This window comes from Nannospalax galili, unplaced genomic scaffold, assembly GCF_000622305.1.
Source record: "Nannospalax galili isolate Female #2095 unplaced genomic scaffold, S.galili_v1.0 scaffold330, whole genome shotgun sequence".
NCBI classification, from domain to species: Eukaryota; Metazoa; Chordata; class Mammalia; order Rodentia; family Spalacidae; genus Nannospalax; species Nannospalax galili.
The window spans coordinates 1127824-1145947 of NW_008329640.1; the positions used below are offsets into that span (position 1 = coordinate 1127824).

Genomic DNA, 18124 nt, shown 5'->3' on the forward strand with positions numbered 1-18124 from the left:
TGTCTGTCTCTGTTCTTTTTAAAACAAGTATGAAGATGTGTGGCTAAGCCAAACCATGATTACATACGTGGGTGCCTAACTCATCATAGCTGGGATTATCCAGTATTTAGCTTTTTAAAAATCTCTAGCTATCTGTAAGATTTTCTTAATTAGTCATTATCAAAAGGCATTTGCTTATCAATAAAAATTAGTGAAGTTAAACATTATAACTATTAACAGGTGTACCTATACAGTTGGAGTATAATTTCAATTAATTATTTCATCTCATAAAGAAATGCCCTTCTTTTTTAGCCAGGAATAGCTAGCCCAATTATTCATCAGATTTTCTCTAACTTCTGTGTTCTCTTTCTCTTTGTAAGAAGGGAAGGTTGGACAAGCTTTCTTCTACAGGTAAACCACTCAAGAAATTATAATGCTTTCACCCCTCTGGCCTTTGCCTTTCTGATTTCTTCTTTTTTATGATGTCTGGAAGAGAGGAGCAGTCCTGTGTTTATTGCTATGGATTTTTTTTCCTACCCTGTGGATAACACCAATTTTATCTCTGTCATCTCTTAAATTTCAGAATTAAATTTCATCCCATTCCTAATGCTGTTCATTCATGCTACCACCAACAGTTAAGGCCACAATGTTCTTTCTAGCTTCCTACCCTTGCAGTAGGTCTTCTGTTTTTTGTTTTTATTGTTGTGTTTATTTGTTAGGTCAGTTGCTGTTTTGTTTGTTTGTGTGTGTATATGCGGTTGCTCATGTTATTACTGCTTCTGAAAGAAAAAAAGCCTGTGACATTACTGAAAGCTTAATTTAAGTGACAAAAGAATACCTAAGAATCAAAAAACTAAATTTAAAAAGACTGGTCATACCTGCCATTAGTCACCCTGAGACCTTGTGCAATGTACTCAGCTTCCATGGGCCTTAGTTTCACCATTTGTAATATGTTGATATTAAACATGTCCCCCTAAAGCTCAGGGGGCTCCTGAGCTCATAACCACTGAAAATATTTGCTTTAGAGGACATAATCTCTATTACATTTTCCCTCTTCTTTGGATATACATGCAGCTTAACACTTTCTACTACAATATCATTTTAGCCACTCAGGAAGACAGACACTTGGATGATTATAACTGAGCACCATATCACTTGTTTCTGTCCTTGATCTCCTCTCCTCCTTTTCATTTTATGTCAGGGTCACTTCGAGGAGCCAGAACAAACACAGCTGTTAACAGAAGGTGATAGGATTGGGATGACAGAATATTGATGTGTTATCTAGCTAGAACATAATTAAATGTCATCTGAAACAGTTTAATTTCAAGAAGAAAAGTATACAATATTGGAATATTATTTGCATATTCTATAATTAAAACTAAGCTACTCCTGACTTCTAATAATCTCTTTAAAAAGCTATGTGAGGCTACTTACACAGTCAGAAAATTAACCCATTGTTTTCCATTTTAAAGTGTGCGTGTGTGTGTGTGTGTGTGTGTGTGTGTGTGTGTTGGATCTAGGATGTGAGAGCACACACACACCTGTGCATGTGCAGAGGTCAGAATAGAGGGTCAGGTTCCTTGGTGCTGGAGTTACAGGGGGTTGAGGGAAGCACAGCTTGTAATGTGAGTACTGGGATCCAAACCCTTTTTCTCACTATTGCACAGCAAGTGTTCTTAACCAGTGAGCCTTCCCTCCATGCCCCACTTCTCCATTTCTGTTAGAATTAATATCATCTAGTCTGTAGGTGCTTCCCATAATTGCTTCTCAAACTGAAAACTGAAAGGTTACTTTGCTGAGATGCCATGAATCAACAGGCAAACCTACTTTGTGGCTGATTGCTCCAGAATCTCTAGAATTCAAATTACAATCTTCTATGCCATGAGATATAGGCCAAATCTGCTATTATCTATACAAATGTATAACTTATATTTAAATATTCTCCATACAATTTGTATATATTTGACTTAATGAAAGTAAAATACACTTTTTGCTTCAAAAATTATCTCATTACTAAACAAGAATGGAGAGTTTTGGTTGAAAATATGTTTGACAAGTGATGAGTGAATACCCTGTACTTCATTGAGTATTAAGCAGTCAAACTAGCAAAGAGATAAACTGACACACAATAAAGTTTAAAGAGTTAATTTGAATGACTAGGAATTCATAAAGTGGAGGCTCAAATCTAGAAGTGGCTCAGGAACTCTGCTGAGGAAAGGGGGTTGAATTTTATGAAAAAACAAAACAAAAACACGATAAAGTGGAGAGAGAACCTGATGGGGCTAGTTATACAGTTGTTCATCTATCACACTGGAAAGCTTCTATTATGTAATTATAAGTGTATGTTTTGCTACTTATAAGTTGAATTTAAATTCTGATTTTTAAAAATTTACAGGATTTTACAAGAAATAGCACAAATTTTTCTTGCGCATTTATGAGGCCTAACTGGATTTATTTCATCAGGGATTTCTGAGGCCTAGTCCCCATCTAAATTTACTTCAATGTCCCTTAATCTTCAAAACACAATCCATGACCAACACTTTCACTTATTGAAAATATCACCCTTGAAATCTAACTACAGCAATTAGACAAAATGCATCAGAGTGTATAAAGAACATTCAAAGGCTAAAAGGGAAGGCAGAAATCATATTTTTGTTCATAATTACAGGTGTCTGAAACGGTAGTTGTTGGAGTGTCCAGTAATGTTTATAATATACGGATGCTTTGACCTAGCAATACTACTTTCAAACATTTACCCAATAGATATTCTTATAAATGTAAACAGATGAATAAGACATACATTTTCTTACTTTTTATAATAGTAAATGGGTGATAAAATCTCAGTGTAGACTAATAGAGCACAATATTTTGAAAAAAAGATTATAAAATATTATATCCTCAAAAATGGAAATATTATGATCATTAAAAAGAATAAGGAGCCGGGGCATGGTGATGCATGCCTTTAATCCCAGCACTCGGGAGGCAGAGGCAGGTGGATCTCTGTGAGTTCAAGGCCAGCCTGGTCTACATAGTGAATTACAGGACAGCTGGGGCTACAGGGAGACCCTGGCTCAAAAAGATCAAAAAGAAAAAGGAAAACAGAAGATTTTTGCTTTATTACATGGAATAGTTTCTCTTTTAGTTACTTTTCTCATTGCTGTGGCAAAATGCCAAAAATGTTTACAATTAATGGAAGAAAGGGCTTATAGTCCATCACTGTGGGGAAGTCATGATAAGTAAGGAAACATTATGTTGTGTCCACAGTCAGGAAACAGGGAGAGATGAATGCTGGTGCCCAGCTCACTCCAGCCCAGGGAATGCTGCTGTCACATTAAGAGTGGATCTTCTCACCCCAGTTAGTCCTGTTAACCACCCATTATTGTAAGGGAATTTATAATATGTGAAAAAAATCATAGATGGATGATAATATTATTGTTCATGTCAAGAGCTATGAAGAGGAACTTGGTCCTAGGTGTTTGTTACAAATTTATATATTATCTCTAAAAGAATAGGCAAGAAAAACTGATAATTGTTACTTCCTCTAAAAAAAGAGATTTGAGGACTAAGGTCAAAGTCAGGAGGGAGAATTTTCATTACATCATCTTTTATTCCATATACATTTTTAGTCATAGGAAATGCACAAAAATTAAATAAAAATATATATTGAAAAATAAAATATATTTTTAATATTTTATTTATTATTTTTTTAATTTTATGTGTATGCATGTATTGCCTGCCTGTAGGTAAGTGCACTCATGTTGTTCAATGCCCACAGCAGACAAAAGAGGCTGTTGGATCCCCTGGAACTGGAGTCACGGACAGTTGTTAGCTGCCATGTGGGTGCTGGGATTCAAACCCGTGTCTTCAGCAAGAACAGCCACTGTTCTTAACTGCTGAGCCACCTAAGTAAAACTAATTTAAATTAATGTTTATTAGAAGGAAATAATTTTATGCATTTTCTTTTAAAACTAAGTTCTGAGAAAAATTGGGATATTACCATTTAGTATAAAAATAGAAAATTTCAGGTGCAATGTTCACAGACAGATAATGCATCATTATATACATGGGATCTTGCTCTGTGATTTCCTAGTTCACTACAGCTCTAAGATAAGTGGCTATTGACTGTGATTCCTCAATGTAGAATAGATTCCAAAACCAGTTATATAATTTCCTTCCAGAAAGACTTAAGAATGAAGAATCAGCCTCCAGGTGAGTCTGTGACAAGCGTTTCTGAATTAAACAGATGAGTAAAGCAATAGAGCTCTGGGAGTCTCAGATAAATTAGGCCTAGTGATAAAAGTCACATGCTCTGAAAAACGAAGAGGCAAAATAGAAGGAGAGGTGGAGAGAGGGAGGGAGAGAGAGAGGAGAGAGAGATCTAGCATGAAAAACCACACCCTAATAGTGGACTTATCTTAAATTTTGCCAAACCCCCAAAACAAAATTAAGTTAGACTTAAAACCCTCGATTATATTTCTTTCTATAAGTTGCCAAAAATGTAACCTCAAATTTTGTATGTATGCAATTATAAACGGAGTTGGTTTAAAAATGGAGACGCTGAGGGAAAAGACCAGACAGTAGGTCAGATACAAGAAGGTTGAAGAAGAGGACCAAATGTGAGCAGGCTTCAGAGACAGGGCTTGAAAGAGTGAATCCTTATGACATCCTTATGATGCAGCCCACACACCTCTGGTACTACACACCTGCACCATGATGTCATGTGCAGGCAAAGTAGAAAAGATCACCAAAGTTCCTCCGTGGCACCTGAGTGTCCTGAGGTCGATATATTTTTGCATGGCACTCTACTTTTTCTCTTATCAATGTCTAAGAAAAAATGAACCTATTATAGAAAAATCAGTAAGACTTCAAGGTCAAAGTAATTAGTAAGGACGTGGGGTTTCTCTATCAACCTAAGTACCAAGCAATGCACAAGCTCAAAGTTCCCAAAACTACAGTACAGAGCAGCCAGCCTGAGAGAGAGCGGGCAAGTTTGGGAAAAGAAATGGAAAATTGATATTTGTCAGTATATTTTCACTAGATTTCCTTATACTATAACTTCATGGATATATGTATCATACATTCATTCATTCTGCACATGGTTTGAAACTTGTAGAATGAGGTAGGGTCACAGTCATAGAAGGTAAAGGTCAGCAAACCATTTTCCATACTTTCATCTTGGCAAACACTCAAGACCAACAAGAACATCTTACCTGTTTTTAGAACTGGATGCCTCAGAGGTCATGACCCACCGCATGCAACTGGAACCAAGGGAATAGGAAATTTCCTCCAGATTTCTCCAAAAAACAGCTCTGATTTTGTTAGCAGATTTCCAGGTTAACCTGGAGTTCAGTCCCCCACAATGACAGCCAACTCTGTTGCTCTTGCAATTTTAAAATAAGTCCTGTTATTCTTTTTTTTTTTTTTGGAAATGTCTTTAAAGACATTCTTACCAGATGAATTGGGTTGACATCAATTTAACCAAAGATCTTGATGTGCATACTCTGGTATGTTGGGTGATAGTGACTAGGGATAAATTTATGTGTGGTTTTCTCGGGGATTTGGAAAGCAGAGGTCATAATATTTAGAATAAGTGATGATAAAAATACCAGAAGCATCAAGGGGAGAGACATAGTCCAGAACAGAGAGAGAGGACTGGAAATTCTTTGCTGCTTCCCTATAGGAAACCCCATGTGCGGAACAGGCTTATGCTCACTGATGGAAGGACCAAAGGAATCTGGCCAGAAGAAAATCCACCTCAAGACTTCCTCAGTTTCATCTTTCAGACTTCTTCCTTTAAATGTGCCATGCACTCCTTGGCAAATAATCATTTCCCAGAACACTGTGGGGCAAAGACCTGGAGCAGCACAGCTGACATCTTCACTGAGTGACTTTTCAGAGAACAGACATATTACAAAAGAATTACTAGAAATGTTCATACATGTACATTTGAACTTGACACATTTAATTCAGTATGTCCCTTGTATGGGAAAAAACAACTGAAGATTGGTTTAAAGCTTGAGTTATGACACTCTCTGACTTCCACTGAAATGGCAGCAGGATGTAAGGCTGAGGGGAGGAGGAAAACCCAACTCCCCCTCAAACCCAGACTACAAATCAATCTTGTGGTGAAATTGTAGTTAGCAATCAGATCAGAAGCAGCAAGAACCTGTGCTCCTACTACAAAGACAAGTTCACATGACACACCAGGCCAAGCTATGAGCCCTGACATCAAGAGGTGTTTAGAAGTTTTAATCATGTGACATCTTTATTCTATTAATTTAGTTACATAGTCTTCTCGAATTCTTCCACTCAAATATCAATAATAGCAAAGATGGATTAGAGAAAACAAGTCATACAAAGAAAGTGACTTCGAGTTCCTTATTTTTCCCTGAAAGAAAGATGCTTAGTGCTTTCTTCTTTATAATACATCATTTTTGTTTCAGTTTCAGTCACGACTGCAATCCAACTACAGGAAAATGTATCATATTTACTTTCTGACTCCATATAACTCTGTATAGTTGTCTGCATACTTCTACATTAAAGGTCTTAGATTTGTTTAAAGAAACTATTTTCTTTTGTCAACAATTATGTGGCAACCACTGGACATTATACTCTTTCTTTGCCAGGGTCAGCGAGATTAACTGTCAGTATGTTAAATGTTTATCATGAGAACTGAGAAGTGATGCCTCAAATCTAAGGTGATCTGCCTAATTAAGACCAGTTACCTTCTCTATGCTGTGATCAAAGTGGGTGGAGAACACACCTTTACTGAAATGTTTCCTTCTCAATGTGCTTATGATGGTTCTGAATAGAAAATATTCTACCAGGTTGGGGAAACCTGCTATTATTGATGTCACAGTTTTCCCAACAAAGAATCCTGAAACTTATCTCTGATGCCTTCCACGGTTGAACCTAGGGAACATATGGAATCGGGGCGCAGGTGAGGCTACAAGAGTGCAGGCTGACATCTTGATCAAAGAACCCTCAATTCTGTTCTCAAAATGAGTTTCAGAAACCAACAGACTCTAAACATGAGACTTTCCCGTCTCCTGCTCGGTTTCCACCTTATTTCCTTCTGCACATCAGTGCAGAAGGAAAGGAAAAAAATCTTTCCCCTGAAGTGCTATAATTTTTCAAGAAGCAAGATACAAATGACTATATATCGTGTGATTCCATTTCTACGAAATGTCCAGGAAAGGCAAATTTATGGAAACAAAGTATATCAGTCATTACCTGGGACTAAGGGGAAAAGGAAGATTAATTGGGAATGGACAAGTGAGAAACTTGATGAGTGATGGTAAAGTTCTAAAACACGACTGAAGTAATGCCTGGAAAACTCTATACAATTAATTAAAGTGATTGAATTGTAGGCTTATGTGAATTTTTGGTATGGAAATTATACCTCAAAACACTCCTAAAACAACAACAATTTGCAAACCTCCAGGCTTTGGAGAGAAAGAATGTCTTAATTAGGCTTTTTGCTATCTAAATATCATGAGAAATTTCTGCCTAATTAGGAATATTTTAATATAGCAAAATAGGACACTGCTTAAAATAACTGAAAGTAATGCCAATACGTGCATAGAACTTCTTATGGAGTGCTTGTTTATATTGATTTTTAAATTTTCCTTTTCATTAAGTTATAAAGAACGTTTTCTTGAAACATATAGAATTGTGCTTTATTAATTTGTCATCATGGCATTACATGCCAAGAAAGAAGATTAAACCAGGATCTATAATCTTGTGAACTTGAGTTAACAAGTAAATGAAAGACACAGGCTGGATGATTTCCTTTCCTTTCTCTGCTCTGTTCCTCCAGGAAGATTCTAGCAAAGAGAGAACGAAAGCCAATGAGCTAACACCAAGACTTCTGTGTGCTAGATGCTTAAGCACTGAAACTTCTCTTCTTGTGTGTTCTGAACACATCCTATTCTCCTTTACATGTAGGATGGAGTATTTCACAAAAGTGATATAGGTAACTTCTAGGCAAGGATGAAACCTGCTGTTCAACAACTCAAGATCTCTTCCCTCTGGGATGAAACATTGAAGATCCATCTCCAAGTTGGATGACCTATCACAGGGAAGAGTCCTAGATCCTTGAATTACATCTTTAAAGGGAGCTTTCTGTGAGAGCTGTTAAACTGACATTAGACTTCAGCTGAATTAAAAAGAGATCTTTCTTTTGAATTATTTAAATTTTGATGGCTTGTTACAGCAGTTAGAATTATTTGGCCTAACCGATATGACACTAGAACAATCAAAGAATCTTTTCTCCTTTGATTATCATGTCCTATTCTGTTTCCATCTTTCTTGTTTGTCGCCCTTCTTTCCTACCTCCTCAACTACAGCTAATGTTCATTTTGAGGCAGAGGAAAAAAAGATAATTAGTAGTTTTCAGTCTGTTTCCTCTTAGGGCCATTCTGCAAGTGCTGGCATGCCTGACTGGGCAAAAGGGAAAATGGCAGCTTCTAATAAGGGGAGCTATAGTGGGTCTAAGTCTTTGGTTAAAATGTTGCAACATCACCAAGACTAGGCTTTTGCCTGCCCCTCTCAAAGCCCCCTACAGTGACAAATACCAGGGAAGAAATGTCAGAGTTGGCAGCCACGTCTGGCTCGTGAACTTTGCGTCTACCATCTACAGCTTTTGGAAGTGGAGAAGTGCATGCCGGTTGCTATAAACTAAAGATTTTTGTTTACCCTAGAGATTGTTTCTTAAAACAACACATTACCATTTTAGTTCATTTTCAAGTTACTTAGGGATTCACAGCCCTCTTTCTCCTTTTCTGCCTATAGAACAAATGCAAGAAGAAAGGACCCGTCCCCCAACCACAGACCACACCCCTAGTCACAGGAAGCCTTGTGCTACCACCCCAGTCCTCCAACTTGTCACCACCCAGTTCCCCTCATAACTTAATTGACTGAAAATAAAATAATCCAAATAAAAAACAGCTTATAAAACCGTAAACAAAATAAAGTCAGTTTTTCTTTTCGTTTTTAAGAACAAAATGAAACTTGAGGGAAAACTTACTGGAGTTACAGTTTATCCTGATACAGTCTAGATGGGGAAAAATAAATGAAAGATGAAATTGCATCCTTCAAGGTAACAGCTGCAGACATCCAAAAACAATCAGTCCACCCTTCCGGGGACAGACACACGCAAGAAATGTGGCCATTTTATATATATACATATACAATATGTACAAGTTTAAGGGTGGGTGTATATGTACAGTATATTATTTAGTAAAGTTGGATACATATATATATACACACACACATATATATATACACATATGTATAAAGATATATACTGGTATACATATATATCCACAGTTGACACCAAGACTATCTCTTTGTTTTTCAAAAAAACCCCTATTCATTTGTATAAAAATATTCCATACCTGGATTTTGAAATGTTAATTTTGTTAAGCTTAGAAAATTGGGCAAAAATTCCCCCACCAAATACAGATTATATTTTATTTCCCCCTACAATTTATGTCCTTAAAATCATCTCTTAAAAATTAGCATTACCAAGAGCTTTGAATTAGTGTTCCAAATACATATCACCAGTTTGACACATTGTATCATTTTTTTTAAAAAAAAAATTCTGTCCTTGAAGTTTCACAGGGTAGTATTTAACCCTTTCTTTCTTTCTTTTTTTTTTTTTTTTTCCTAAACTCCAACTCCCTCCACCCTCACCTTAGGTTGGGCCCCAAAATACTACAGGAACTTGTAGAGGGAGATTTGCAATCACCCTTAGAGATAAGGAAAGGGTTAACACCACCTGGTCATTTCCTGTCATAAAATGGCCACTTGCAAACAGCTAACCGCACAAACACCCATCCCAGATTTTAGAGAGGTGGGGTCAATCAGGCATAGGGTACATAGGGTACTAGGATGTTAGTCCAGTTGATTGGCTTTCCTGATTGCTATGGGTTCAAAGGCTCCCAGACCAACCCACTCACAAACCCCATCTCCGTCTTCCTGCCAGAATGCCCAGAGAATACAGTGTCTACAGCATTCAGGGAGAAGGCAGGGCAGGCGCGTGTGGAGTAAGTCATGAGTGCCTTTGATATCCTGCCTGAAATCCCTATAACTCTACATCAAAATAAGAGAAGGTTCCTTGGTTTGGGTTTTACTTCTTAAATGGGAAACACAGGGAAGAAAAGTCTAATTGTCTTTTGTCAACTACAGGAGGTATTCTGTGCCAGAGGTCAGAGTAGTTATTATTTTATTAATCTCTGTCTGGCAGGTATGTACCATAGTAATTCCTGAGTAGAGTCAGTGGTGTCAATAGGGGATTGGGAAGCAATGGCTGGAGAAATATCTCTGGTAACTGTTAGTGGAACCTAAGGTTGCATCATAATTTTAGGAATTCTGTTAAGAATTTATACTGTCAGATAATAAAAGGTCAAAGTCAATGACAGAGAAAAGGGAATAATAGAGAAACATACAGGTAAAAACTGTGTTCTACTGCTTAAGGTTGCCCCAACAGTCTTCAGAGGACTAGTTCAGGATAATGCCACCATCTGAATTCCCCTAGAGTGAGCCATTTTAAGTGAGTAAATGAAATAGGAACTAGTGGCATCCAGCCCAGAGAATAGGCCTATGCTCAACCCAGTTGGGGGCAATTCACAACACCCAGTCATCCTGAGGAGGAGGCAGGCAGCTTTTTTTGTTCCCCAGAAGAACATCTCTTGAGAAAAATCTCGGTTTGGTTTCGTGCGGTTAGGTTTGTCATGTGTCGTCAACCGCAACAGAAAAGTGGGAGCAAACAGCCCTGGAGCAATTGGTACGATCACCACACAGAGGAGGCCATTCCCCTGGGAGGGCTGGGAAGGGGAAAGGGCAAGGAAGAGGGGCAGGTGCTTCAGGTACTGGCTGTACTTATCCTCACCCAAAGTTGGAAAAAATACCTTATCCTGTTGTATCAAAAAGGGAGGGGAAACAGGTGTCTGGGTAGACATACTTAGTAAAGAAGAGAAGAGAACGGGTGGGCCTAAAGCCATCAACACAAGAAATGCAAACAAGGGAGGACCTTTCCTTGGTTCTGTGAAGCTAAGGATTTTATCATTAGACAAGATAGGGAGAGGTGTTGAGTTGGATTTATCTTCCTGGTCATCCAAATGGTTCCATGAAATATGAATATTATCTCTATACCAATGTGGTTAGGGCTTTCAAAGATGGTAGACAATATGCTTAAATCAAGACATGATGAATTATTTTGGTAGTTTATCTAAAGAATAAGTGATTTGTAGAGAAAATTATTTCCTAGCATCTTCTTCACAAGGTCCAAACATGTGGTCTTATTAGTGAGGTCATGTATTTTTAATGAAAAATGAATTGGGGAATTGACTGGGAATTGCCTTTAGATACAAAATCTATAGTAGCCAGACGTTTCTGTCTGACTGAAAAAAAGTGTCTGCTTAAATCTTGGCATAGCATTTAAGGTGTGTAACTATATGTGCGCACGTGCGTGAGTGCCTGCGTGCGTGAGTGTGTGTGTGTGTGTGTGTGTGTGTGTGTATTTGTTTTGTTTATTTTCCATATTGGTAAGCTTCAGACTGAGTCTGGAAGTGATGAATGTTTCTAAAAGTTGTGTGTTTTCAATTAAACACACACACACAAAACAGTAGTCAGCAAATCTAGTAAAAGAATATATGGAGAATTCATATTCCATTACTCAAACTGCCTAGCCCTGCCCTCAGTCTCCAGAGTAGACTGAAGGCTCCCAGCACTCTACTGAGGATCTTAAAGCCTTCACTTCTATCAACTGGCTTTTCTATAATGTGGCTCAATTTAGACTGAATGCTAAGGCAGAAAGAAATTGCCTTCATGAGTGTTTCAAAGGTGACCATCATGAAAGCAGTATGGCATCATTAAGATCATCCAATCCCTCATCTGTGGTGCAGGGCCAAAAGACAATGCACAATAATCCAGGCATTTAGAGATAGGGGTTTCATTCTCAGCTCTGCTTCTCAAGTTTGATAGAAGCACCAGAAAGCCAAGCATCTCTCTGTTTCATGCCCAAAAGGAAGCATAAAGATACTTTTCTGATTTATCTTCCAAAACTATTGTTAGATTAAAATATGAAAAGGTCTTTGAAATCTTTGAATGTGGTATAATAGATAGAAAAAATACTTCTGTTCAGTCTTCTACTGATCAAAGAACAGGTGCTGGTTGATCAACAATTAACTTCAAAACTTTTAAAATCATGTGAATGGTACAGGATATGGTGTACACCTGCTATGGCCATGTATGCCTGTCTTTGGAAAACAAAACCTTAGGAAAATTCTACCCTCCTTGCTGTTTAGAAGCTCTTTTCTATCAGAACAATATACATTAGGATTTTCCCTCAGGAATTTACACACATTAGCAATTTGAATAGATTTGAAAATATCGTGTGTGTGTGTGTGTGTGTGTGTGTGTGTGTGTGCTATAAATATGCAACAACTTAAAATGCCAGCACTAGAGTGACCAAGGCAGAAGGATCATGATCTTAAGGCCAGTGTGGGCTACAGAGAATTCCAGGCCAGCCTTGGTTATGCAGTGAGAACTCGCCTGAAAAAACCTGTAGTAAGAGAGCAAATTTGTTTGGGGACTGTTACGTGGATACAAACTCTGTTTGGTGATATTTTCTTCTCTAGCCAAGTGGAAGAAGGTACGAATTTGTGGCAAGGAGGAAGAAAATATTTACAAAGGAGCATCCCTGGGAGAAGAGGTAAATGAATCTTTAGACAATTGTGAATATGAAGAGTCACCTGTAAACAAATACAAGAGATTTGCTTAGTGTCCCATGTCAGGTTGGAAGAAAAGGAGGGTGAGCCAATAAATGTCAAAAGGCAAGAGCTAGTTCTTTAAAAGCTCAGCTCCCAGACTTGGGCCAGAGTTTAACAAGAGCAGGTTACTAGGAATGCATGTAGGACCTATGACTAAATCAGTGTTTGAGTGTGTGCGTGTGTGTGTGTGGTGTGTCTGTGTGTGAAAGAGCAAGCAAGAGAGAGAGTGAGAGAGAGAGAGAGAATCTTTCCCTCTCTTTGCCTCATTGCTCATTCCCTTTATCTTTTCACTTATCTAGTTTTCCTTTTATGATGTGTGACATGTCAAAACTGACTTGCTGGTCTTTACAAATCAGCATCTAATGAGGAAAAGCAAACTGTCTTTGGAAACACACAGCATGACCCCACCATACAATGGGGCAGATTCCTGACCACATGTATAGCTTCCTCTGACTTTGAAAGACAGTAAGGTAAAAGTTGTCTTTGCCTTCTTTTGGGGTGAATTGGGTAGGGGCTGGTGTTTGGTTTTGTCTTTTACATTATAATTTCGGGTCTGTTATTTGTTCCTTCTGATATTTTTCAGAGAAGCAAGTTATAGCTGTTGGTTTTGGGTTTAAGGTAGTATAACATGCTTAGGTTGGTCTGGTTAAGGTGGAGAGGATGGTGTGGGAGGGGAGGGTGAGGGGCAGGGGTATGCCAGTCCCTGTAGGCTGCTCAGTACTCTCTGTTCTCAAGGCTGTTTGCTATGCGGGCCGCAGGCTTTGGGCCTTTGAAGGGTTGAATACCATCTTTTGATTTACCATGGTAGATGGTGGGAAAGATTGAAAACTCAAGAACACAGACATACACATACACACACAAAGATCCAGCAAAAGATAAAAACAAAATCGAAAATAACCAAATACGCACATACACAGACAACAGAAAACCAAGAGACACACTGAAAACAGAAAACAAATGAGGTCGGGCAGGAAAAAGGGCACTTTTTGTAAAAGCTGCAAAATGAAGTAAAATTAAAAGACAGAACTAAATAAGCCACTGCTCAAAACAGTCCTAGATGTCCCAGAGATTTTAGAATATATTTGTATTTTGAAATTGGTACTAGTTGACCTGACTTCAGATAAGACCTTTGCTGATTCAAAACTCCATCTTCCAACCATGTCATTAGGGCTTTACATGGTCTAGAAACTAGTGCATTTGTCTCTGCCTCTAACAAATCCTTATAAAAGAGTTCAGTATCCAAACATATTCTACATAGCCAAATAAACCCATTAGCTTAGAAAGTGTGGACTCAGCTAAATCACTAATTCTGACATCTTTGGGTATTGGCTTTCTGCCGAGTGGAAAGAGCAGGAACAGGTGCTTGGTTGTCTATTTCCTTTGCAAACCAAGAGGTCCCATTCTCCATAAAAGATAATTAGGATCCAGTAAAGAAAGTCAATAACAGGAAATAATGGGGAGCCATACACAGAATTTCAGAAGTATTCATTATAGGTAACTGCAGAGAAGGACACATCTTGACCCAATAAAGCTGCAAATTTAAGGGTGTCATAATTTTTCAAATCTAGGGCAAAATTGATATGCATTACATGGAGAGAACAGAGCAACTCCGGATAACATTGTGTGAGAGCAGCCTTTTCTAAAAGGGCTGCTGATGGGTGATTTAGCAGAGCAGGAATGAAGGGGCCATGTTCAGGAGGTACATCGTCCTTCCATAAGGCAGACTTTCTAAACTTAGGGAACTGTTTCTAATGAGAGAAAAGGAACAATGTAACTCCTTGTCCCACTAGGAGTAAACTTAAGGTCTCTGTGACTTCATGGCACCAGAATCTTCCATCTTAATAGCCACTGCAGAACTAAAAACAACACAAAGGATGGTTCCCTCCCAGCCACCCTCTCATTTTTGCCTCCTCTTCTTATCTGCCCCTGTCCTTGGCTTTGACTGTTTTGAGTGGTGACTAAGGATTTGGATGTAATGGTATATGACTGATCAAAAGATGGACCAAAGTAGCGTGTATTACACAAAGCTAAACAATTCCAAAAAACCATGAAAGGAAACTTAGACAACGAATAATCCAGTAAAGAAATCACCACTGTCAGATACCAGAAATTGACATCAAAACCTCATGCAGAAACAAGAAGGTGTTTGTTGCTGTTGGGTTTTATCCTTGGTCTATTAAACAAGAGGTAAGCAACTAACTTTCAAGAAACAAAAAAGAATTCAATCAAACCAATGAAAATCAGAAAATAAAGGGAACACAAGCCCAAACAGTGTCAGAGGGTCCTTCATACGATACCTAAGTTAACCATGAGCTTGACCCGACCGCCATCCAACTCTAGACGTAGTGTGTCGGCAGAGTCCCTGGAGGTAGTAGCCACCAGCAGCCCATAGGCACGCTGAGACATGAAGCGGAAGGACACGTCCTCTGCCTCGGTGTGCATCACCATGGGCATGATGATCTTCATGTACATGCTGCCATCGTAGCTCAAGATGGATGCCTCTGCCAAGAAAGAATGGAGGTCATTAGCACTAGTGAAGTTAAGAGTTTCAAATACCCTTCTCCTTCCAGGATGAGTAGAGCTGGCACCAACTTGGTAGCCAGGTGACTCTATTACTGCTGTTTTTGACTGTGACCTGGGGCAGATCACTTAAAATATAGAGCTCAATTTCTTCATCTGCAAAGGGCTTATAATACATCTGGTACCTGCCCTAGGATGCTCACAGATCTGTGAAGGGGTCCAAATTGGACACTAGAGAGGAAGGTATTTCACAAAAGTGAAAATGCCTTACAAAGATTAATAATTATAAGTGCTATAGCAAAAATCAAAGGTTCAAAAGGCAAAACCTAAAACCCATGTGAGGATTTTGATGGTAAACAGGGAGAAAGACAAACACAAGACAAACATGATTGCCAGAGAGCTTCCTGAGGCAGGAACACTTGGGAGACAAGGCTCACACCCATTACATCTCTCAGCAGAGGTGCTCTGCTCATGCGGAGGGCAATGACCCAGCATTGGAAGAGCGCTAACAAAAAGCTAGCGATATCTGTGAAAAAATTGTTTATTTTTATTCCAGCAGAACTTTTTTTTGTTATTTATTTTCCAAGTAATATTTTTATTAATTCTTTGAAAATTTCATACAGTGTACTTTGATCATCTCTAACCAGACCCACCCCCACGTCCTTACCCACCAGACTTCAAGTCCCTCTTTTTTCTTTTGTAAAGTGCATCAAGTCTAATTTGTGCTGCATATATATACTATTGGTTGTGGGGTCATTCCTGGAGCATGGTCAACCTACCAAAGGCCATATCCTTTAAAGAAATGGATTCTCCCTCTCCCAGCCAATAGCTCCTCAGTTAGGGTAGGACTCTGTGCCTACCTCCCTCTCCATCAAGGAGTTTTATTTGTCTTGAAATTGTGCAGGTCTTGGGCATGCTGTCACAATCACTGTGAGTTCACCTGTGCAACTGCACTGTTGTGCTCAGAAAACACTGTTTCCTTGTGGTCATCCACTGCCTCTGGCTCTTAAAATCTTTCACAGGGATTCCTGAGCCTTGTGGGGGGAGAGGTGTTATATAGATGTCACATTTAGGGATGAGCTTTCTGCAGTCTCTTATTCTCTACATAGTTGTGGGTCTCTGTGTTAATCATTGTCTACTAAAAAAAAGCTTCTCTGATAAGGCCTGAGAGATGCACTAATCTATAGGTATAACAAAATATCAGAATTTCTATAAGGAAGGAAGCAAGCTCACTTGGATTCAGTACATTCTTTAGCTCAAGCTCTTGGTTTAGGAGACCTGAATTCCCCTGACTTAACCATATATTATCTCAATGCTTTCAAACAAGAAAACCAAGGCTTTTCAAGTGAGATAATGCCATCTCTAAGTGACTCTAGCTAGATTTTGCCAATTGCATCAGATACCATGTGCAGGGACTGTTTTTGGAACACCACAAAACAGTGTTTATATTTGTTTAATCATCCGTTGACAAAGCTCTTCAGACAACACAGGAAAAGAAGATCACTCTCAATTCTCTGAAGCCAGCACGTCTCTGGGCTCAGCAGCTGACAGCAAGCCTGTTCTTCACTAAACATTTGCCATTATCAAATAGTTCCTACTTACTTGTTCTGTGGAGAATACACAAATGAAACAGAAATGCTTTCTAAAGAGTGACGCAGCGTGTAAAATTAAGTGTGAATAGAAAAATGCTAAATGACATGGGAGAAATCTAAAACATAGCTAGTGACATTGAAAGGAAGAGGGAGGTAGGCTACAGGTGACTAAGGCAGATGGGTAGCATCTGAGTAGGTTTTGGTAAATGGGGGATTCATAAAAGAGGTGCTGGCATCAGATCAGACCTGAAGAATAACAGATCTACACACTCAAAGGAAAGGAAGAAGGAGATTCTGAGATAATGACATACTACCGAGCTTAACAGGAATGTAAGGCATATGCTTTGGGAAAAACAGTTAACCTCTCTGTTTCACAGGTTCAATATCCATGGATTCAACAAACCATGGATTGAAAATACTTGAAAATAATTTGTATACCAGCCCCCCACTGTATATAATTTTCTTTCTATTTATTATTTCTATTTTTTATTTTATATATATATGAATGTATTGCCTGCATGTATGCACATGTACCTGTGTCATGCAATGCCCAAGGATGTCAGAAGAGGGTGTCAGATTACCCTTGAACTGGAGTTGCAGAGGGTTGTTAGCCTCCATGTGGATGCTAGGAACAGAAACTGGGTCCTGTGCAAGAGAAGCCTGTGCTCTTAACCACTGAGCCATCTCTTCAGCCCCTAGAATTATTTTCTTGACACTTTCTTTTAAACAACAAATCATAACAACTATTTACATAAGATGTACAGTGTATTAGACATTATTGAGCAATCCAGAAGTTGTTTAAAGTATGTGGGATGATGTGTGATGGTTATATTCAAATACTGCATCATTTTATATAATTGAGCACACATGGATTTGGTATCCTCAGAGGTCTGGAAATCAATGCTGCTACATGGATATGAAGGACAGATTTGTCTTGTAGTCGCACCAAGGTAGCTTGAGATTAGAATAAAAATCAGTATGCTTTTTCAGAACCTGGGAAGAAAATGAATAATAGAGAGTTTTGATCCATTGATTACTGTACTGTGTGCCAGGAACCTTTCTGGGTGTTGAGGGAAGAATAATACAGAAGTGACAAATGCTGGGTATGGTGGTATATGGTTTTAATCCCAGCACTTGGGAGGTGGAGGCAGGTGGATCTTTGTGAGTTCCAGGTTAGCCTGGTCTACAGAGTGAGTTCTCCAGGCCAGCTGGGGCTACAAGGAAAAGGAGGAGGAGGAGGAGGAGGAGGAAGAGGAG

General features: G+C 38.7%; 1 protein-coding gene across 9 annotated transcripts in view; it reads right to left on the minus strand.

Moving 5' to 3' along the window:
- The window catches only part of Nrxn3 (neurexin 3), a 1763451-nt gene that overhangs the window by 1054895 nt on the left and 690432 nt on the right, over positions 1 to 18124 (minus strand). For 8 of the 9 annotated variants that reach the window (XR_003850606.1, XR_003850608.1, XR_003850605.1 and 5 more), the window contains 2 exons: positions 15053 to 15256; positions 9008 to 9034 (listed from right to left, as the gene is read on the minus strand). Coding sequence is in view for 5 of the 9 variants with exons in the window: in XM_008839710.2 (XP_008837932.1) it covers positions 9008 to 9034; positions 15053 to 15256 (231 nt within the window). In the remaining 4 variants the exon portion in view is untranslated. The remainder of the gene's footprint in view (positions 1 to 9007; positions 9035 to 15052; positions 15257 to 18124) is intronic. The other variant, XR_003850607.1, reaches the window with a different exon arrangement.